Here is a 24,779-nt window from a genome sequence, read left to right as displayed (position 1 = left end):
ACTAGCAGATCCTACATTAAAAAAATGATTAGATCTACATTGTTCTTGGTTTCATTAAATGAAGCTTCAAAAAATGAGGGACAAATCTTAAAGTAATCCCAGAAGGAAATTTCAGATTTAAAGAAAGGAAAGAAAAAGCATGTGAATAAAGAAATGAGCTACACTCCTTTTCCCACCCCCAGATTAATACCATGTAATGAATTATAGGCCCACCTACCTAAAAATGTAAAGGTGAACAGAATGAAAGGCAAGAGAACATTTAGGGTAAGAAACAGCACAGAAGTGTGACATCCACCTGAAATTAGTGAAAATAGATGGTAAAAAGAAAATCTAGATTTTAAAAACTGCAGAATAAAAATGATAATTTTAACAATTAAATATATTAACCGAATAAAGGATGGTAATTTAGAAAATACTTCAATGGGAAGGGTAGGGGCACACATCCACTAACATTTCTTCTCAGAATGAGCCTGGAGAAGAAAAATTCACTTAAGAAGAGAAGCACAAGATGCAAAGAATAAAAGAACAGCCAAAACTTTAAATCATAAAGTGAAGAAATGTTCTGAAGATATTAGAAAGGAGTGTCTTCAAGAGCTAAGATGAAGAACACTGTATCTTGGGGATGAAATGGAGAGCGCACTGTATTAAGCCACTTCGTGTGAAACATAATGAAAACCTTACCTTGTGATTTTTTTTCAGTGTACTGAGTCCTAAACAACTTGCTAATGATCAACTGAACAGAAAGAATGCTGGAAATAAACGCAATCAGTCTTTGAGTGTGGCAACCATGAAAACGTATCTCCTATTGTGGGAAGTAAAATCACCGGCTCCAGCTGTTGTGCTCTGAAATCCTTCACCCGCCAAACAGGTGAACATACCAGGCATCCCACAGTGAGAAGCCAGCCAATGAATGAGTAGAGCAGGGATACCATGGCTCCAGAACTCCCCACTGGCCTTGCCAAAGCTTTCTTAAAACTGCAGTGCAGTCTAAGACCTTCCTTTTTCTCTCTTTTTCAAAAGGGTTAGATGCATGGACATCTCACAACTCTCCCAGTCTCCTCCAGCTCCTTCTTCATTTACCTTACAGGTGTGTTTCCTCCCAAAATCTCTTGAATATCTAATGTCATCTTGATGTTTGCTTTCTTAGAGAACTCAAGACTTAAAATTTTCTATCCTTGGGAATCACTGAACAGAAAGAAAGTTCCTAATCTCTTGCCATTACTACCATTATTATATGGAAGGAAGAACCTCATCGCTTGTAGAAAGTAGTGGAGCAGTAGAGATGAGAGAAAAAATATGGTGAAGTAAGAGAAGGAAGTGCTTCAATCAATGGAGAGTTAAAGGCTGAGAAAGATATGCTCTCCACCCTTCCTGCTCAATCTTGTACTACATATCCAGAGAAAATAGAAGGAAATGCTGCACCACACTGAAGGAAGAGTAATTGATGATTTCCTCTTTGATCCTGGACTAGGGAAGAGTGAGACGGACAGATGGCTTTCTAGTTTCCAGATTCTCAGCTTGAGAGAGGGACTAGTCTGGCTGTGTGTACAGACTAGAGCACTAGAGGTTGGAATCATATTCACCAAACAGGAGGGATATTGTAAGTCTTTTTAAGCTTCCATTATGTATTTTTACTTGCATTACCTCATTTAACGTTCAAAACAGCCCTGTGAAGAAGGTATTATTAGTGCCACGCCATATGTTCTTGGTTTTTCTCCTACTCTGCTAATTCCTTTCTCAATCTTTTTTGCTGGCTGGTCCTTATTCTTCATTAAACCTTAGTTAGTATGTCCAAGGATTCAGCCCTGAGCCCTCTTCTATTCTTTTCCTATACTTTTAAAGATGTCCTTAGGAGATCTTATCAAGTCCCAAGATTTTAAATGCTGTTTCTATACAGCTGATGATTTTCAAATTTGTTTCTCTAGCTCTAACCTCTCCCGTTAGTTCCAGACTTACATATGCAACTACCTACTCGACATCTACATTTGGATATAACAGATGCTGTCAGTACCTGCTCGTATCCCTTTGGCATTCCCCTGCTTAAACCCTCCAATGGCTTCCCAATGCAATTAAAATCCAAATTTTCTGATGTCCCTACAGAATTTAGTTACTTCCCACCTTTCCAATATTATCTATCATTCATCCTCTTACTCATTTAGAATCACAGTGGATGCCCTACTCCTCAAATATTTCAAAATCTATTTCCACCATAGGCTTTTGCATTTGTCCTCTTCTTATCTTCAGTTCTTCAAGTGATGGCTCTTTTTTGTATCACTCAGGTCTCAGTTCTAATGGCACCTCCTCAGAAAGGTCATCCCTGACATCCATCAGTAGCCCTTCATTTCCCAATGCTTGTAGTCACTCAATTACATAATTCATTTGTATTTCTTCTTCAGCTCTTGTAATCTGAAATCATCTTATTTGCAGGCCCACTCCCAATCTTTGAAAATTAAGTATCAGCTCCATGACATACTAAGGATAGTATTCCTAGCCCCTAGAACAACACCTGGAACGTAGTAAGTACTCAACTATTAATTGTTGAATTCAATTAAGAAGATAGTGTGAAGTTGGAATTCAGATTCATATCTATGATTCCAAAGCATATGGAGCCTTTTCCCACAATAGGCTGCCTATTCCAGTAAATGTGCATCCACTGAGATAGCAGTCATGGAAGGAAGAGTACTCAACTTTAGTTTGCATCATGCAGAATATTAGATTATTCCACCACTAAGACAGAGTGGCGAATTCAAACCACCAGCCTTCCTGTAACATATACAGAAATGAAAATAATGGAAAAATATTAACTATAAATAAAAAAAGCAAGAAACATAGTTTGCTATAAATAGTTCAAGTTCCTAAATAGCACTTACAGTTCAGACAAGGGAAAACAGCAAAATCTGAAAGCCTTTTCTAATGTAGAGTGTTAACCTCAAAGGAGTGGGAAAGAAAAAAGTCTGTACATGAGGTGAAGTAAAAGGCATTATCTTGGGAATACTCAGTAAAAAGAATCCCTAGAATGCTTGAAAGTGGAGAAATATGCAAGGAAGAAAAGAGAGTGGCAGGAGTAAGAAAATAAGACAGGAATAGGGCTTCCCTAGTGGTGTAGTGGTTAAGAATCCGCCTGCCAATGCAGGGGATGCGGGTTCGAGCCCTGGTCCGGGAGGATCCCACATGCCGCAGAGCAGCTAAGCCTGCGCTCTAGAGCCTGTGAGCCACGAATACTGAGTCCGCGTGCTCCAACTACTGAAGCCCGCGTGCCTAGAGCCCATGCTCTGCCACAAGAGAAGCCACTGCAACGAGAAGCCTGTGCACCACAACTAACAGTAGCACCTGCTTGCCACAACTAGACAAAGTCTGCGCGCAGCAAAAAAGACCCAACACAGCCCAAGATAAACAAATAAAATAAATAAACTAAAAAAAAAGAAGACAGGAAGAGAATTGTGAAGCAGTTTCCACCTACTTAGAAGTAAAAATGGAATGAAAGCATCAAATGCATTAGAACACTGCTACTCTTGAGCTTGTCCTACAACAAATACCAGATAAAGAAACGTCATTTAAAGGGTAAATTGATGTGATTGCTGTAATTAATGAAAAAGCAAACCTGTAAGTTTGTTTTAATTTCATAAAATATTTATCCAAAGTTGACATAGAGTTGGAAAAAAGATCACTTTAAGTCTCAGAACTGATTACAAATGAAAACCAATGTATACTCTCTATTAAGAGGGAAATCACCTCTTACACAAGAAGACCCAAGAACCAGACTCACCGATCTTCTAAAACTTTAATGGTTTCATGAAGAACTTTCTGTTGCTCTCTCAGCTGTTGATTTTTGGTGAAGAATTCTTCTAGTCTCTGTGCATCTCTAAAAGTCAAGAAATAAGTCATTTTTTTTAATGGAAAAATACTCTAACAAGACTATTCTGTCATTAAGAACTCCAAAGCATGATCTCACCACTTACATATTATGAATTCGTTATATCAAAACAAACAATTTAGAAGGTGAGGTTTGAATATCTTGTTAATCAGAGTTCAAATTATACTAGAATTTGCTCTGCAGTATTTGTATGTTCTACAGAAGTATCTTCCTAAGCACCAGGTATTCATTATACAATGCTGGAACACAGATGAAGGAGTAAATTCTGATGCCACCACTGACTCAACATTGTCAAAATTGCTATTAAAATGTACACTTACTGTTTTTTTAATTATTTTATCTACATTCAATAATGTAAATAGGTAACTCCACTCATATCATTCCTATTCCAATTATGAGGGATTTGTACTTTCTATTTTACTAATTTTTGTGTTGCTTAAACTTTTACCTGGTATTACTTTTAAGCCAGGGTTTACTGTGAAGTAGAAGTACACAAACCCTACATCCTGAAGCCTAGGTTTGAATCTCAGCTGTCACGTACCAGCTGTGTGAGCTGGTGCAAGTAACCTAAACTCTCTGTGCCTCAAAAAATGTGGATACATTAGTAGTATCTACTTCATGAGACATTTGCAAGGACTAAGTACTAATGAATATACAGCATACAGAACAGTACTGGCACACAGTAAGTTCTATTTAAGTATTTACCATTTTGATTTTAGTCAGGAAAAAAGAAAGACACCTAAAATTTTCTTCTAGTAAACTACCTGGTTACCTTCCAAGGTTGTGCCATATTTTACCTCTCCATCATTATACTTCAAACAATCACATATATGAAGTATGCATATATTTTAATTCTATGAAAGCCCATTAGAAATTGAATCAGGATTCTCTGTGTCATCTGGAATCTGAAAATATAGGATAACACCGTGGTTCAAATATCTTCTCCCAGCCCTCTCCAGGGTCTGAAATATCAAATCAAATAAAGGAGACAAACCAGTCTGCCAGAAAAAGGAGATGTCCAAATGACTGTGTCAAAATTGCTGAAACGTAGAATGTAATATCACTGGCAACAAAACAGACGAGCAAAACAACTAAGTCAAAATGTCAGATACCAATACGAGGGTACTTCTTATATACTGATTGAATATTTGATATTGAATGAAAAGCCAATACATCTAAGAATGGCCTCCTGCTATACAACAAATATTGTTCTGGTAGCATATGTATATATATATATGAAATTTTGGAAGTAATAGATAGCTGAAGCTAATAATAAAAAAATTTTCTAATACTTCTAGAAAATGTATTTAATTCAGAAGCAGCACTAGGTTTTCACTGATCCTATTTTGGAAGTATTCAACAGTCAACATTTCTATTGATACATGTGTAATTTTGTAAATGAATCTGTGTAAAAGAGGAGCATTAGTCATGTGCAGAGACAACTATCATCAAAACACAAGTCTGAAGCAATTAAGTGATAGACAAATATAGTACAGTTACTGATTTCTTTTCTAATTGCTTCTTCCAGGTGGGAATCCCTAGGACTGAGATACCTCACAAATAAAGCTGTTCTAACAATATGGAGACCAGACATCCTGTTACTGTACCCTGACTGTCTATCATAAAATATACTTGGAAAGGAGAGTTATGGTCATACAGGCAAATCTGAGTTCTTGGTCCCACAATGCAATGACTTATCCTTCTACAAAATAAAGCATCCCTTTAATTCTCTGATTACTCAGGGGATTTAGTTACTTACCCATGCTTCCAAAATGTGTAACCCCAAGCTACCTAAGGTAGGCAGGTACAGAGTAATTACAATATATATTAAAAGGTTGCTAAGAGGATCAAATGACTGAGAACTATACAGTGAAGTAAACCATTATTATCACCTACTGAACAACCAGCTGTGTTTCCACTCTTTAAGATTCAGAAATGTTTTAGGTGATTTTTGATAAAGTAATATTCAACAGTCATTTACGAATTAAAGGTTTTTCATGTGGTATGGAGGTATGGAGAGGTATGGAGAAATACATTTGGGATAAAAAGTCTCAGTTAAAAAAAAGTACATTTGTTATAAGCAAATCTAGATCTTTTTTTTTTTTTTTTTTGTGGTATGCAGGCCTCTCACTGTTGTGGCCTCTCCCGTTGCGGAGCACAGGCTCCGGACGCGCAGGCTCAGCGGTCATGGCTCACAGGCCCAGCCGCTCCGCGGCATGTGGGATCTTCCCGGACAGGGGCACGAACCCGTGTCCCCTGCATCGGCAGGCGGACTCTCAACCACTGCGCCACGAGGGAAGCCCAAATCTAGATCTTTTAAAAAAATTTTTAGATTTATTTTTATTGTTTTTGGCTGCATCAGGTCTTAGTTGTGGCACGTGGGCTCTCTAGTTGTGGTGTGTGGGCTTAGTAGCTGTGGTGCGCGAGCTTAGTTGCCCCGTGGCATGTGGGATCTTAGTTCCCTGACCAGGGATCGAACCTGCGTCCCCCACATTGGAAGGCGGATTCTTAACCACTGGATCACCAGGAAGGCCCTAGATCATTTCTAACTATGCCTAATCATTCAATCTGCAGGAAAATGATTCTGATTCTAGCTAAGAGGAAATACTATTCTACAGCTATAAATCTATCATTTAAAATAGTAACATTTTAGAAAGTAAAATTACTAGGTCTACAAGAACGATCCATTTTTAATAAAACTAAATTCCTTCAAAAACATTTAGTGAATGTAGTTTAAAATATAAAATCATATAGCAAACACAATGTTTCTAAAAACTGACCAACATTTTGATTCTAAAGGATGTCATTCTAATCAATGGTTGTTAATCTAGGATTTATAAGGTCATTTACCAACACTGAACCAAGGTACAATATAAAGAGCTCACTGTCTAACTACTGATCAACTCCAAAATATTACACTTTGGGTATTATAATGGTAAGAGGGAACAAGAATTCCTATACAGTATTATTATATATAAAAGAGAAGACTTGTAGAATAACTCCAACAAACAGTAATTAGCTATTTAGTGTAGTATGTGTTAAATCAGCATACCAAGTCACTGATAGTACATACTCATCTTCTGATTAACAATGCTTGTAGCCACCATCACTAGCTGGGCTATAAGCAAAGGTGAAGATGAAAACAATAGAATAAGTGTATTTCATAATGTTTAATCTCAAACCACTCAAAAACAATTTCACCACTGAGGAAAAGTCTCCTTATCAACAATATACTTACTTATTCACTTAATCCTGGAATACATATAAAGTAGTGTCATAATTAGTGTAAGCCAATCATGTTAATTCAATTCTCTTTGCCAGTTATTATTTAGGAATGAACATTGTCAATGAGTTAGAGGAAGTCTGCTGGGGGCTGCTTCTGACAAATCTTTATAATTAGTAAAAATAAAAGGACACAAAGATGTTGTGCAAGTGATAACTAGAATGATGACGGCCAGCTTGACATACTGAAGTGAATCAAGACTAACAGGGCAAGTCTGAACACTACAGATGGCAGAGAAGAAAGATAGAAGTAAGTGATAACCAGTCCTAGAATCTCCCTACTTTGGGCCTTCTATGTGAAAGAATACATCTTCTTTACCATAAAAGTCCCTTCTGGTGTTTTTTTGGTCTCACAGTAAGAAAATATGATAAACTAATAAGATATACATCCTAAATTTAAATGTTTAAAATGACACCTTTAAGGTAGGAACAGGTACATTTTCAACATGCAAAGCATTTAAAAGTGTCAGTAATTAAGAATCCTAAAATTATTCTTCAAAAAAACTGTTTTAAAAATTTATGATTTCTCATTTCTGTATCTAGGTCATCTTCCAAACATGACTTTACAGGTGTAATGGAAAACTTCACAATTTCTATTTTCAGATTATAATAGCAAAAATAGTGAGGTGTGTTTTGATGAGTGGTTGGTAACTCCAGCTTCTGGTTACAGTCTTGGAAGCTTTAGAATATGAAGGAACTGAGACCTATTGGTATATACTGTAAAGCAAATGCAATTATTATTAGTCACATGATATTAATTTTTGTTATAAGTAATAACATTCTATTATGCCATCTGTTTCAGATTCCTGAATGCGGAAGGTCTAAAGAACCGCGAGTAAAATCTGCTCCTGACTTAGAAAATCAGATCTGATTCTGGGCTTAATAACCAAAACAATTCAGGGGAACTGCTGGTAATTTCAAATTAGTTAAAAGGGGTCTCAGAATATCCATTTAGTTCCCATTTCTTATATGAGTTAGAAATCCCAGACTTATTCTGCTCCCCATCTTGTAGTATCTTAAATTCCAGGTATCAATCATAGTTGAGAAAAAAATGCCATTAACAGATCAAAATGATTTATAGATCAGTTTCCATCTTAATAAATATTTTAAGGAAAAAGATTATACACATATTAAAATTATGTTAAAATATAAATATATGCAAATATTAACTAAGATTATACTCAAAATTATTCTTTTTCCTTTAGAATTCTGAATAACTTGCTGTCAACTACACAAGGTCCACACTAAGTAAAGCTAACTTCCTTATAAATAAAACACTGAATTCAAATAGGACATCAATATCAATTACTTTATAAATAGGACATCAGTGTTATATATGCTGATACTTACAAAATTCGTTCCTTTTTCAGTTTGGTTACTTTTACTTGTAAACCTGAAAAAGAAAAAAATCCTCAGTATTTTATTTATACATTTTATCGTTTCAAAAGCAGTTAATCTAAGTTTCTTTATGAATCTAATGCTACACTATTAAGTTACTTGAGCCTGGCCTCTGAACAATGAGCCAGGTCCCATTAGTTTGAAAAGTGTATTTCCCTCACTTGCACCCTTAGGTCACAAAAGAGTATTTGCAACATTATTGCTCTTAGTCTATTGTATGACAGCCAAATAGAATGAAATTTTCTCCACCTAAAGTGGGTTACTTCCCAATAGCATGGGCAAGCATATAATTAGAAGTTCACTATAAATGAAGGTTTATGTTCTGGCATAGCCTATGTATTTTGATAACAGCAATAGTGCTTATGTAGGCTCAAATCTTCTGGGATTAAAACAGATTGTGTCAGGAAGTCCGGGACTAGGAACACAATTGCTTACAAAAAAGTACTTAACATAAGGCAGTACTGTTTTTAGCTCAAGATATGTATTACATGTGTTATATGTATTTTTAATTTTAATTGAGTCCAATACAAAATAGAAGACCACTGCCTATGGGACTTGGGTAATTACTGTTAAGAAAGCAGGCTGATGAGCATTGAGACTGCAAGAAAGGATATGAACAAAATAAGAGTGACATTCCTCAGTCTCAGAAACAATAATTAAAAGGAGAAAAACAGCCATTAAACAAACATGAAAATATATCCAACACCACTAGCAATATAAATCCAAACCCAAAAAATTACTTAGCAAAATTATAAAAATTATAATACCCAGTGTTGATAAAAGTGTTGTAAAACTACACTGCCATGCTTTGCAGGAGGTATTATAAATTAGCACAATTCTTTTGGAAAGCAAGCTAGAGATATATAACAGGACTCTTTTTCATCAATATCCCACATCTTGGATTCTAACCTAAATAATCCAAACTATAGAGAAACTCAGTCACAAAGAATATTAAACAATGTATTGAAATATAAAATGCTTAAAATAGGGACGAGTTTAAGTAAAATATGATGTAACCACTAGACAGAATAATACACAGCTATTAAAATCATTAAGTAAAAAAGAATAAGTCTATTTAGCAACACTAAACTATTTGGTTCTCTATTTTCTCTATGCTATTTTCTGCAATGTGATTATTAAAAGGAGGGGAAAACTTCTGTGTTTACATTTTCAGATTCCTAAACCAATTTTTTTACTATTCTACAATTTTCCCACTTGTGGATATTATATTCACTTTTAAAAACAGTGCCTAGAAAGTTTTAAAATTCTGTATCTACTTAAGAATTTCTTTTATTTGGGGCATAGTTAATCCCCAATAAATGGTTATTAGTTAACTAATTTCTGAAAAATTAAACATTGACTGTTTTTGGTAGTTTATGGATTCTAGTAAGTTATACATTTAGAAAATCTTTCCATATAATTTGTGTAGAAACATTAATAAATTTGTCACTTCTAAGAACAGGATTTTTTATTATCTGTTTGAACAACATTATTTAGCTAAGTAAGAGTTTTAGAAAACAGACCTATACATTTCTCCACAATCTCCCCCTCCCTGGTGCTGACTAGGGATGAAATTAAAAGTCATACACAAGAGGGAAGACATATGGGAACATATGTTTATGTATGACTGATTCACTTTGTTATAAAGCAGAAACTAACACACCATTGTAAAGCAATTATACCCCAATAAAGATGTTTAAAAAAAAAAAAAAAAGTCATACAGATACTAATGGGGAAGTCACCTTTTCTTACTGCCCAAGAGGTAAGGATTTAATGCCAGGAAATCCAGTTATTATGGAAAAATAAAGGCCCTGGAGAATTTTTTAGTTATACTTTTGCGCCATATCTCAAATTTCACCTCTAGGAAATGTCCAACTGATATGATACATTTACCCTCATTTCTATGGCCTATAATTTGAATAAATAAAATGTTATGAATAAACCTGTAATCAAATGTTCACAGCAGCTTTATTCATAACAGCCCAAAACAGAAACAACCCAAATATCCTTCAGTGAGTGAACTGTTAAAAAAAACAAAACGAAACAAAACTGCAGTACATCCTTGTACCACATGTACTACTCAGCAATAAAAAGGAAAGAAGTATTAAAATATGCAACAACCTGGATGGACTACAAGGGAATTATGCTGAGTTGGAAAAAAAAAAGCCAACCCCAAAAGTACACCCTATGTGATTCCACATACATAACATTCTTAAAATGACAAAATTATAGAGCTGGAGAACAGATTATGGGTGGCCAGGAGCTGGAGGGGTTGGGGTGGGAGGAAGGTGGTTGGGGACTTAGCATTAGGGACCCTTGGTAATCCAGGGATCTGCACGTTAGTGAATTAAAACACACACACAAATGAGGGCATGTAAAAGTAGCAGAATCTAAATAAGATTGATAGATTGTATCAATGTCAATTTCTAAGTTGTGCTATTATACTATAGTTATACAAGATGTTACCACTGGGGTGAACTGGGTAAAGGGTATATACTACAGTGTGAATCTACAATAAGCTCAAAATGAAAAGCTAAAAAAAAAAAAATATGGAAAAATATTTACCCTAAGAGTTGGAATACTGTTAAAATGTAAATTATTATAATAAAGGGAAACATTAGTTTTTCACTGTTTAAAATAAAAACTGGTGTGATCTTTTGATTTTTTAAAAAAATCTTTTCCATCTGTCAAGTTCGTAGCTAGAGAAGCTTCCTTCTTTTTCAGGTAATGATGACAAACTCACAAGGCCTTGAAAGTACTTAGTAAAGCATCAAATCATTCTTGAAGAATTAAGAAAAGAACTTGTGACCCTACTAGGCCAAAGACTAGAGTCAGCAGTTTTTCACTCTTTTACCCTTCCCAAAGTGTGTGAAAATTTACTTGCTTTTAGATTTTCTTGTTTTTTAATTTTGGCCAATTCTAAAACTCAGGTCCGCCTTTAGAAGTGAAGAGTGCACCCAAGATGAAATGGATTATTGCCATAAAGCATTTTAAGAAAAGAAACAATGAGACAGAAAATCCTTATAAACTTCAAAAGAAAATTCTTGGGAAATATGGAAAGACTACTCTTTTATCTTGTAAGCATTCAACACCTGTGAGGCATTTGTTCTGTCATGCAGATCAGCCCTGAAACAGGTTTATGTGTGTATGTGTATGTATGTGTGTTTAAATTTTAGCATTTGCCATTCATCAAGTCAATTAGGCATCCACAATTAGAACCCCTATAAAGTGTGCTTTAATCCTGCTCCACACCCATCGGAAGGAATGAGACTATACAACAATGCAGCTCCTGTATGAACAGGTAGTCTGTTCAAAAAAGTATTTAGGATTGTAACACTGGCAACCTGAGACACCTAATGAGGAAACAGCGCTGAAAAAACCAAAAGCGCTGCACTACAATTAACCTTATAACGTGTATGTGAATTTTCAAAGAAATGAAACAATTAAGGGCCCATATGTGTAGTCACGAACATAATACAAGAAACAAATTTAAGTAAGAATTCAGAAATAAGCCAAGAATTCAATTTGTTATAAACAAAATAAAAATCATTGCTATGTTAATTTTTACTCATTCTCGTTTGCTACCCAGAATAAACCATATATGTATGTACTGTCACTGTAAAACAAGTTATTTATGGTTCTGAATTATAAATTGTAAGCCTAATAACACTTCTTGATAAATAGTGGCTTTATATATAGCTCAAAGAATTAAGCTTCTACCAAAAACACAACTATTAGTATTCCTGTAACTGCCTAATCAATTATTTCAACTTCAAAGTAAAGACACTTGTCTTTATGAGATGCAGCCATATTTAAGGTGTGCTTAGTTTACTCTTAAGATTTAATGATCTCAAAATGGGTAAATTAATTTTTTGTGGATATTATCGAATTTATATTAACACAAATGGAAAATAACATGTGAGAGTTAATGATAGTGCTTTTTTTATTGAATTATAAATGATGTATAATATTGTTACAGGTGTACAATATAGTGATTCCCAATTTTTAAAGGTTACACTCCATTTATAGTTGTTATAAAATATTGGCTATATTTCCCGTGTTGTACAATATATCCTTTTGTTTTTGTTTTTGGCCGCACTGTGCGGCATGTGGGATCTCCGTTCCCGGACGAGGGATCGAACCCAAGCCCCATGCAATAGGAGTGCGGAGTCTTAACCACTGCTGGGTTAACGGACTGCTGGGGAAGTCCCTATCCTTGTAGCTTATTTTATACCTAATAGTTTATACCTATTAATCTCCTACCCTATATTGCCCCCCACTTCCCTCTCCCCACTGATAACCACTAGTTTGTTCTCTGTATCTGAGTCTGAGTGAGTCTGCTTCATTTTTGTTATATTTACTAGTTTGTTGTATTTTTTAGATTCCACATATAAGTGACATCATACAGTATTTGTCTTTCTCTATTTCACTTGGCATAATACCCTCTAAGTCCACCCATGTTACCGCAAATGGCAAAATTTCTTTTTTATGGCTGAGTAGTATTCCTTTTTTTTTTTTTTTAATGGCTGAGTACATATATACACCACATCTTTATCCATTCATCTCCTGATGAACACTTGGGTTGCTTCCATATCTTGGCAACTGCAAATAATGCTGCTATGAACATTGAGGTGCATGTATCTTTTCGAATTACTGTTTTTGTTTTTTTTCGGATATATACCCAGGAGTGCAATGGCTGGGTCATATATGGCAGGTCTATTTTCAGTTTTTTAAGCAACCTTCATACTTTTTTCCACAGTGGCTACAACAATTTATATTCCCACCAACAGTGTATGACGGTTCCCTTTTCTTCACATCCTCGCCAACATTTGTTATTTGTGCTCTTTTTGATGATATCCATTCTGACAGGTGTGAGGTGATATCTCATTGTGGTTCTGATTTGCATTTTCCTGACGACTAGCCTTTCTTAATGACTAAGACACTGATGTTATGGACCAAAATTACTTGCAATTCCTTTCATTGCTAATTTGTGTAGTCTTAATATGAATGTTATGTTTTTGGAATTTTTGATGAAACATCTAAGAAAATAAATGGAGCAATCCAAAACTGAATCAAGAAATATTTATCCTGTCATATTAGAGCCTCTATACTTTCCGTTTCTTCAATGGGGCTCCAATTCTGTCCTCAAAAATCTGCCTAGTTTTCTATGAAATTGATTACCTTATTTACCAGATATAGAAAACATTACTAGATGAGATGTTGATGGTAAAACATAGCGTGGACAAAAACCATTTATTAAAATGGTGACATTATGAAAAATATTCTAAATTCCATCTTATTACCTGTGCTTTCTAATAATAAACCTGATACTGAAAGGGATTTTAAAAGGCAAAAAAATATTGTATCCAAACAAGTTCAGATGCATTTAAGTTCTTATGCGTATCTAAGAAAAATTATATAACTCAGGTACTACCTTCATATCTTTTCTTTCCCTTTTTTTTTTTTTAACCTGACACGAAGTTTTAAAAGCAATGACTGAATTTTAATTCCTATGTATACTTCAAAACCTGCAAAGTCTGGACAAGTCCATGTTTGACGTCTTTCAAATAGCCTCTTATACTGGTTTCTCCAAGTGGATCCTCTACTTTAAAAAAAAAATTAAGTACCCTTTAGGCATGTCTTTGATGTTATCACAGAGTCACAGGATCTAATTTTATATGGAACTATCTGGAACACATTGACAAGGGACTGTCAAAAAAAGTCTTCCTTTCAACAAATTTGCCTGGGCCCAACCAAAATGTTTCTAAATAACATACTAATTTTTAAAAACTAGTGCACGATCATTTAAAACTTTTAAGAAACCATAAGTGATTTTGAAATTGGCAAAAGTAGCCTGATCAATATATTATAATATGCCAGAAGTTATCTTCTCTCATCAGCTCAAACATATATCCAATACCTACCATTCATAAAGCACATAGATATTAATCAAAATCATCAACAACTTCTGTATTCCTCCCTTAAAGTTTTTCCATGTATATAAACTAATGCTCCTGCGAGTGTGATGGCTACTAAGAGTATGGCCATGAGGAGTACACACTTTAAAAAGAAATTATCCATTATGTAATATTTGTGAGTCTTATATGTTCTGTAATCTGATGAATAGCATATTGTTCTTATCAAACAATATGTTATTTATTTTCTTGATGCTTCCTCATCATAGAGGTCTCCTGAAGACCCTGAAACACCAATGAACATGAGGAAGAAAGCTGCCAAATACTTTATCCTTGTTAAATTAGGAGCCTAAAAAATAAAACTGTCCCAGTTTTAAATGGGTATGCCTAAAAATTCTAAAATGAAGATTATGTACCACATGAAAAACAAGCAGTTTGGTTAAGTAATGAAATAACCGCAAAAATAAGTCACATATAAAACAGTATGTACACTGAACACAACAATACAATAAGCTACATGCATTTCTTTTAAAACTAGGAAAGAATAAACAAATGCCATTCCTATAAAATGGTGATTTATTTTTCTTTTCCCAACTTTCTACAGTATCATCTAAAAATAGAAAATTTAAAGTAAATGGGTAGTAAAGCATTTCAGGGTTTTAGAGATATGAAATTTTGATATTTTGATATATTATGGGATTTAAAAAACTTATGTTCAAGAAAATGTTTCACTGATGCAGCTAAACTATGCAATTCATTCAGATACCATTTACTAACTTCTTACTATGTGCCAAGCACTTTCACCTATGGAAATGCAGGTAGAAAGATGAGTAAGATAGGGACTCTGCATAATAAAATTTTAATGATCTTCTTAAAATTTTAATGTCTTATTATAAGACAACAGAAAGTAATCATTTAAAGGATAAAGAATTTAACCTTATACTTGAAGATGGCAGAATGCTAATTCTTCTCTGTTAAATGTTTAATTAAAAACTCAAGTACATCTGGTCCTATTTAAATCATTTGAAGATATTGTATTTGCTTTACCTCCAGGTCACAAAGAATAAGCTTTTTCATAGTGTATAGCTCCTATAATAGTTTAAACTTGAAACTGTTCCTATTGGTAAACTTACATGCTGGGGTCACAGTATTATAAACCAAGAGGAGGATATGGCTTCTCTTCAACAGAAGTTGGGAGATGTTATTATTCCTTTGCAGTTTTAAAAGTGCACGTAGCTGATTACATTGTTATTATCAGTGTAGCCATTATACAAGACAGAATATCTTGTATCTGGATTATTTTTGCTATCATTTCATTATATAACTACAGTGTATAAATATTTTCCGAAAGAGGATGAATACAATGCCCCCAAAACCTACTGTGTCTTCTTCACTGTTTTATTCTCAGCAACTGCTACCATTCTCAGCATATAATTCAATAACTGCTCACTGAATGAATAGCAAGTCAGTACTAAAACTCAGAATACTTCCTCAGTGTTTCACACTACATTTTCTGGGGGAAAACAGTGTAGTCAAATGAAGAGCAGAATTAATGTAAAATACTCATATTTGTCCCTGAACATATGACCACAAGCACAGTCACTTAAAAATCAGATGTTTATCACTAACAACAAATTTGAATTTCTAAACTTTCAAATATTTGAAGTGAACTAATCTGCCTCACATATAAACAGCTCCTATCAATTGATAGGGAAAAGGCCAACCAAAGAATAATCAGGTATATAAACAGTTCTTAAGAAAGAAATACAAATCACCCTCAAGCATAAGCAAAGATGCTTAATCTCATTCATAAGGGAAACATAAACTAAAACTACACTGAAAATAATCAATAGATATATTAATCAAACACAACATGGAGAATTCTTCTAGATACAGATGGGAACAAACCAACTATAAAAAGACATTTTAGATAACTGGGGAAATTTGAACATAATCATCTAATAGGTATAAGATGACATTAAAGAATTTGTTAGTATAATAATGGCAATTTTTTGTTAAAAAAGACTACTGGAATATATTGAAGTATTTATAGATGAAATTATGTCAGAAAGTTCAAAGTAACTGAGTGGAAGAGGGATAAAGATGCAAATGCAAAATAAGTAAAAAGATTGGCTGTGTACTGATAACGGTTGAAGCTGAGTGATGGGTAAATAGGAGTTCATTATACTATTTTCTTTACTTTTATAAATGTACAATATTTCCTAAAATTAAAAAGTCTTAAACTTTAAATTTAAAAAAAAATACACACACAAAAGATAATAAAAGTGGTTACCTGTTTGTGTGTGGGGAGAAGAGGGTAAATTTCTGCTGTTTATTTTGTGTTTTCACAATTTTAGAAGAAAAAGTTTAAATTAAAAAAAAATGGATAAAACAATAATAACTTCATTGACACCTGGATTTCTAACCGAACACTAATGTACCCTGACTGCATCAGCAACTCTAATATGCTGAAAGAGAGTTTTAATGGAAACATGGATCAGAAAAATCTATCAAAGAATGAGCGTAATAGAGCAGTAACAGATGTAAGTGGAGTAGCAGATGTAGTTGAATTCCAACCTTCCATAATAAAATTAAAGAGTTTCTAATGTTTTTCTCAGCTAAGAATTCAAAAACTACAATTAAGAAATAGAAACTTTCAGCGAAGTTGTAGGATACAAAGCAACACACAAAAATCAGTGGTGTTTCTTTACATTAACCACGTGCACTCTGAAGAGGAAATTAAGAAAATCCTATTTACAATAGCATCTAAAATTAAGAAAATTCCATTTACAATAGCATTCAAAAGCATCCAATACAAAATAAGGAATAAGCTTAACCAAGGAGATGAAAGACTTGTATGATGAAAACTACAAAACATTGCTGAAAGAAATTTAAAAAAGGAAAGACGTCTCATGTTCATGGACTGGAAGACTTAATATTGTTAAGATGTCAGCATTACTCAAAGTGATCTACAGATGCAATGCAATCTCTATTGAAATCCCAATGATGTTTTTTTGCAGAAGTAGGGAAATATGTCCTAAAATTCATATGAAATCTCAAGGGACTCCGAATAGCCAAGACAATCTTGAAAAAGAACAAAGTTGGAAGTCACATATTTCCTGATTTCAAAACTTAATAAAAAGCTACAATAATCAAAACAATATGGTACTGGCATAAAGACAAACATACAGACCAATTACAATAGAGCCTTGGCACCCTTCTCAAAAAAATGGTTTTTGAGAAGGGTGCCAAGACCATTTGATGGGGAAAGGACAGTCTTTTCAACAAATGGTGCTGGAAAACTAGATATCCACAGCAAAAGAATGAAGTTATATCCTTACCTTACACCATATACAAAATTCACCTCAAAATGGAAAAAGGACCTCAACATAAGATCTAAAACTATAAAACTCTTAGAAGAAAACACAAGGCAAAACTTAATGGCAATGGATCTGGCAATGATTTCTTGGATATAATACCAAAAATATAGGCAACAAAAGAAAAAAGTAGATAAATTAGACTATATCAAAATTAAAAACTTCTATGCATCAAAGGACACAATTAACAGAGTGAAAAAGCAACTCACAGAATGGGAGAAAATACTTGCAAACCATATATCAGGTAAAAGATTAATATCCAGAATATACAAAGAACTTCAACCACAACAAAAACCAATATGATTAAAAAACAGGCAAAGAACCTGAATAGACATTTCTCCAAAGATACACAAATGGCCAATAAGCACATGAAAAGCTAACATCACTAATCATTAGGGAAATGAAAACAGTATGAAGGCTCCTTAAAAAACTAAAAGAAGAGTTACCAGTTGATCCTGCAATCCCACTCCTGGGCATATATCAGGAGAAAACTCTTATTTGAAAAGATACATGCACCTCAATGTTCATAGCAGCACTATTTACAATAGCCAAGACATGGAAGCACCTAATGTCCATCGATGGATGAATGGATAAAGAAGATGTGGTATATATATACAATGGAATATTACTCAGCCATAAAAAGAATGAAATAATGCCATTTGCAACAACATGGATAGACCTAGAGATTATCATACTACGTGAAGTAAGCCAGACAAAGACAAATATGATATCACTTATATGTAGAATCCAAAAAAAATGATACAAATGAACTTATTTACAAAACAGAAATAGACTCAGAGACAAAGAAACCAAACTTATGATTACCAAAGGGGACTGGGGGTGGGGTGGGGTGGAGGGAGATAAGTTAGGAGGTTGGGATTAGCATATACACACTACTATATATAAAACAGGTAAACAACAAGAACCTACTATACAGCACAGGGAACTATATTCAATATCTTGTAATAACCTATAATGGAAAAGAATCTGAAAAAGAATACATATATGTATATATATGTGTAACTGAATCACTTTGCTGTACACTTGAAACCAACACAACATTGTAAATTAACTATACTTCAATTTTAAAAAAAGAGAAAGCTATTCAACTGAGGGAAAAGAAAAAAACTATAAAGCACGGTAGTATTAACCTATGGTTGCAGTAGGTAATCAAGAAACAAATGTAATACGAAGCATTTCCCACACATGGGGGAAATGTATTACATGAAAGTCACAGAATTAGATAGGTATATTAAGGCTTACTATCAGACGTTGAGTTTGCCTTTAATAGTTTAGCTTTTAATAGTACATTTTAACACAATCATATATAACATTTATATACTCAACCTAATCGCAACAGCTCAATTCTCTGTATGCTCATTGCATTTCATATAAACCTTTTAGCCCTTATTTCACTATACTGTTAATTATCTGTTCACATGACTCTCTCTCTACCAGACTGCAGGCTCTTTGAAGGCAAACTGCCATTTACTTTTGGGTCTCAGGGCTTGGTGGCAAACCCAAGCACTGAAATACAAATTCTGAAGGTTTGTTGAATGACTTAGGTAGTATTTTTATGTCAATAAACAATCCTGCAAATAATTTTACAGAAGATAATTAAGTTTAGAGGTTACGTAACTTGCTGAGATCACAGAGCAAGTACATAAATGAAATTAGAATTCAAATCCAGATCTTCGGTCAACAATTTCTATGCCCCTTCCACCACACCATACATATTACAAGTAACTACAAGCTGTGCAGGAGCTACATTCTGTGGTTAGTTGTCTGTAGTCAAAAAGCAACAACTCAACCATAAAAATCAATCACCCAAAATTGGAATAGTAAAGGTCCCTTAAAAATGAGATCTTTGAACTGTCATAAAAATTAGTTATTATTATTATAGTCTCAGCAGAATACTGCTACAAGTATTTCAGGAAAAAATTACCTTGTACTTCTTTATCATGACACTCCTTTAGTTTTGTCCAAACATCCTTAAAGTCATTAGATACATCTGCAGAACTAGGGCTTCCACAACTGCTTCCCGGGACGTTCATCTTACTTAATATGCTCACACTTCTACTGCCTAATGTTTTCTGACCTTTTCTGTTACATTATACAGGTCTGAAGTTGTCTTTGGTCAGTTCAAATACCTGAAACAACAGATTGCAACATAAGTGAATTCTGCATTTATCTTTGTGTAATTTGAAATCAGGATGACTTCAAGACCAGGCAGCTGATCTCAAGTTTTCCTTATTTACCTATGATCAATCACTTTAGAATTTGAGGGGGTGGAAGTGAGGAAAAAAGATGAGTATGGTGAGAAAAGCCCCAATTTCAGTTACCTGGCCTTAAGTTAAGCTACTCTTTCAGGCAAATTTTTTCTTATTCCGCCTATGAGGAAGTAATTACCTACATTATGTTTAATTGAAAGGACTATGATATAGAGAGGTTTGTAATCATTCATGGTCAGTACTGTTTCCCCATTCTAAAAGAATTTATTGCTTTCTTAACTTTTGAGTTGATATGGAATACAACGATATATTGAACCAAAAACTGGAAAACACTCTGAAATATTCTTGACTTAATAAGCATTCATATCTAGACACACACACTGTAAAAGAGCAAGAAAGATGACTGACTAACACGAGTCTCTGAACAGCTTTCTCATAACAATGAAATTTGGTGAGCAAGATACAGACACAGCCAAGATCTATGAATACGGAAACATCTAAAAACAAGGCAAATATGGGTAAAGCTATTTTGTGCCTCTCAGAATAAAGGTGAATGATTAAGTTTATTATTTGTGTAGCCCCTCAAGGAAGCAACAGGCTATTAAGTTCAAGTGGATTAATAAATATTTTAATATGTGTTCTTAAACTGAAACCATTAACTAGCTACTACTAAAAAATTACAATAAAATGATTAACAAATCTACTAACCCTCACATCTGGCTCCTTAGTCAATGCCTTACCATTGCTAACAAGTGCCCAAACGGATTTAAGTGTCTTTTACTAACCACTTCCTGAGGTCTCTGATGAAGAGGCTAAGATAAGCAAGGGCATGTCTAAAGGGAGCAATATTATGTGCAGAGCCACTTGGTAAACTATAAAACACTAAAGAAATAAAAATACATTTATTAAGCTTTTCAAAAATTGTGATTACACTTTTTTTAAAGATAATCAGTGAAAATTGAACAAGTACTAGATTTTACATAATATTAGGAAATTATTTTTAATTTCTAAAGAGGCTTGTATTCAACTATTTATTAAATAGTTTTATTTATCTAAATAAATTTTATTTATCTAAATTTATTTAAATTTAGATAAATTTAAATTCCATTTATTTATCTAAATTTATCTAAATAAATTTTATCTAATTTATCTAAATAATTTTATCTAAAATTTATCTAAATAATTTTATCTAAAATTTATCTAAATAAATTCCATTTATTTATTTATCTAAATTTATCTAAATAAATTTTATTTATCTAAATTTATCTTTTATTTATCTAAAAGATAAATCAATGGGTCTATACTACTGTCAATAAAAGCCACCATTTATTAAGTGTTCACTATGTACCATGGAGTGTGCTGTTTTATATTTCCTTTTAATTTAATCTTCACATTGTATAAAACAGCTACTACTGATATTATTAATTTCATTTTAGAGTTTAAGAAAACAGGCTTAAGAGACTAAGTGACTCGTCCGAGGTCACATTGCTAGGACACGTCTACTACGGCCACGTCGCTGCTGCAACTCAAGTTGTGATGCCAATGAACTCCAAAATACTCCTAAGAAGCAAAAAAAACAAAACAAAAATGTTAATTGTTTTTATTAATCAAAAAGTTCAAAACAAAGTTTTAGTTACTTTAATGAACAATTTAAAATTGTATATTTTAGCATTCAATAGTTTAAAACCAATAGTGTAAGATAAGCTTCCTTTATTCTACCTTCAGGGGTAATAAAAAGGTTAAGTGTTTTTTCCCCCCACATAACAATTTATCAATACTAAGCTGTTCAGATATTGAACAGCTTATGGCAATCATCTTCCTTGCTCTTTTACAGTGTGTGTGTGTGTCTGTGTGTCTAGATGCTTGTTGTCAAGAATATTTCAGGGCGCTTTCCAGTTTTTGGTTCAATATATTGTTGTATTCCACATCAATTCGAAACTTGAAACCCTCTCCAATCTATTTTGCATGCTTAGCACTTTTTGCTGGCATTTCTTTTGATATTGAACCGTTATTCGCTGCACGAATAATTTCTCAAAAATGTGCATCTTGCCTCTCAAGTTGCATCCAGGGCTCAACAGTTTGCAATAATTTAATACATTTCTGTGCCTCCTGTTGCAATGTAAACCACAAACCACCACACTGAAGGTGCTCAAGAGAAGATCTTTCCTGTCACACCACACACATTCTTAGGTGAGGCAAGAGCCGCTCCTCAGTTCACACAAGGGCCCTGAACAAACTGAATAGTGACTCTGACTGCTGCTCTTACGAGCAGAGCAGAGGTCCAGTGGCTCCCATCCCAGGACCCTTAGCCATCAGCCTCCTCCCGCACCGCGAAGGGCTGGCGGTCCGCCCTAGCCAAAGCGCTCCGCCGAACAAACCACACGACTGGCGCCGGAAGCGCGCGCGGCGACACCGGGCGCAGGTCGGCGCATGCGCGTGGCGGGCCCGGCGCCGGCAAGCAAGTTCTCAGCTGGTGCGAAGACTCGGAAACAGCACTCAGCGCTGGGTCGTCCGCAATCCGGTCTGCCTCCTGCGTAGTTCAGGCCGGCTCCAGCCGACTCCTCAGATTCAGCCCCAGCGCCATACAGCCATCCCCACCCCGGGGTCAAACGCCTTCGGTCAGCCGGCAGCTCCAGACCGGAAATAGCCCGCTAGGACCCAGCGCTTTGGGTCGGGGAAAAAGATTCCTTTTACTCACGGCTTGCAAGATTGCGTCGAGATTCTCGAAAGCCCCAGCAGGAACGCGAGCACGCTCTGGAGAGGGGAAGAGACGGCCGCGTTCGCTTTTCTGCTCGTTCCCTCACTAATCTGCCACACCGCCAGCAGCCAAGCCGCCCCCTCGGGGCAGCCCGCGTTTTCCAGCGCTGGGGGAGGGCCCGAGGGCCGCCGGCTACGCTCGCCCCGCCCGGACCTCGCGCGACGTCACGCAACGTCGTGTGGGAGTTCCCGCGACGTCACGCCTCTTCCTCCTCCTACCTCCGCGGAGCTGGGTGGCGCCCCTCACGTCCCCTGCGGAGGAGCTGGGTCGGCGACGAGTCCCACCGCGTTGGGCGGTGACTGGAGAGTGGAGCTCTTCCACTGAGCCGTCAGAAGAGGCTCCGAGAGCTGGCGGCCGCCACCGCGGTTTTTGAGAGGGCCCGGAGAAAGCTCACGCTGTTCTGTCTGCGGAGATTCACGTTCTCCTAAGAAGTGATCAATGTGTCTGACTTAAGCCCGTTTCTGGGAAAGCACGTAGGAGCGGCCCGTACCAGATGGAAAGTTAAAGTTAACTGAGGAGGGAAGGGACACAGATCAATCTAACGTAGCTTTCCGGCTGGTAGCTCTTACCTACAGTTTAGTGATGCGACCTGACCGGACTGGGTGGCGAGGCCGCGTAGCAAAATGAACGATGTATATTTTGCTCAGGTTAAAGAAAGTTTCTGACGAACCTGAAATGAGACGGAATCAGAAGTGACGCATTATTTATTGGAACAACATGCTGTTAGGTAATTTTTTTAAGTCAACGTTTTATGTGGCTGTTCGTTTATAAACATTCAAATTATTAGTATATTTTCCTATTTATATTACCTATTTAAAAGAAGCGTTTTAGCGTTAGAAATTCTAAATATATGAAGTTGAAGAAAATAAACAGAATAGACAGTATCGTAATATTTCTTAAACCAGTTCAATACTTTTTTTAATACTTATAAGACCTGGGAGGAAGACAGAGGATATTATAAACTTTAAAAAGTAGAGTTGTATTTGGGAAATCAAAGATATAAAATGTAAAAGTAATTTTCCCGTTCATTCCCGGTCTTAAGGGATGAATATCACAGCTTACTCCTTGCGAGTGGGCATAACAGGATGTTTCTGTACCATCCTAGCAATGCTGTAGGAACTTTGGTATCTTTATAAAAGAGAGCTGCTGAACATTCATTACCCTGTTAAAGTATCATTCACTTCCAAATTTTATCTTGTTTTAGTCTTTTCTATCAGATCCTCTTACAGCACTATGTGCTATGTGCCTTCCTATCTGACACTTATTGCAGTTTTCATTATTTATTTAATTAAATCAGTCTCCTCACTAGACTCTTAAGTTTCTTAAGGTCAAAACCATGTCTTGTTCACCTTTTTATCACCAGAAACTAACCCAGTGCTTGCCAGAGAGTCAGTCTCCGTGTAAAATTAATGAATTGGGCGTTCCTTGAGGGACTCATCTTTTTCATTTAAGCGGAGAATATCTTTGAATCCATTCTAAATTCTTAGATTCTCTTTATGGGATTTTATGATAAATCACTTTAACGGTGGAAACAGTAGGCATACGTGTAGATACCTGCCTCCGATAAGGAGCCTTAAGACCTACATGTAAATTATGAAGTCCTATGAGAAAACTTAACAGTGAAGCAGATATTTTGAACTCTTTGTAATACTGGGTTTCTCAAATTTTATGGCTTAGAACAATGCTTCCCAAACTTTTTCAGTACCTGGAAAAAGAATACTTGTATTACATATTGTGATAAAAAATGAGACTGCTTCCATCCAGAGGCAACAGCAACTAGGATTCCAGCCACCTCAGGCCCAGCACTGCCACCTTGAGGGTTGGGAGTTTAATGTCCTAGCATACATATAATGTCCTAGCATACATATTGGAGGCCCTTGGTTAGGATGCTCAATTTAAAAATTGTGTGGTGAAATGGTTAAAACGGTAACTTTTATATATGTA

General features: G+C 35.3%; 1 protein-coding gene and 1 long non-coding RNA gene across 2 annotated transcripts in view; one reads left to right on the top strand and one right to left on the bottom strand.

The window, feature by feature from the left end:
• RBBP8 (RB binding protein 8, endonuclease) overlaps positions 1-22,968 on the bottom strand; it is an 83,177-nt gene extending 60,209 nt beyond the window's left edge. The window contains exons 1-5 of the mRNA XM_060028782.2: positions 22,776-22,968; positions 21,426-21,637; positions 19,792-19,996; positions 8,507-8,549; positions 3,767-3,862 (exon numbers count right to left, since the gene is read on the bottom strand). Of these exons, the coding sequence (XP_059884765.1) occupies positions 3,767-3,862; positions 8,507-8,549; positions 19,792-19,900 (248 nt within the window). The 5' untranslated portion in view covers positions 19,901-19,996; positions 21,426-21,637; positions 22,776-22,968. The remainder of the gene's footprint in view (positions 1-3,766; positions 3,863-8,506; positions 8,550-19,791; positions 19,997-21,425; positions 21,638-22,775) is intronic.
• Positions 1-24,779, top strand: part of LOC132436186 (uncharacterized) — a 593,708-nt gene that overhangs the window by 159,169 nt on the left and 409,760 nt on the right. The window lies entirely within an intron of this gene.

The sequence above is a fragment of the Delphinus delphis genome, chromosome 13 (assembly GCF_949987515.2).
Source record: "Delphinus delphis chromosome 13, mDelDel1.2, whole genome shotgun sequence".
Taxonomy (NCBI): Eukaryota; Metazoa; Chordata; class Mammalia; order Artiodactyla; family Delphinidae; genus Delphinus; species Delphinus delphis.
Note: the sequence above shows the minus strand (reverse complement) of the source record. Positions and strands in the feature narration are given on the sequence as shown.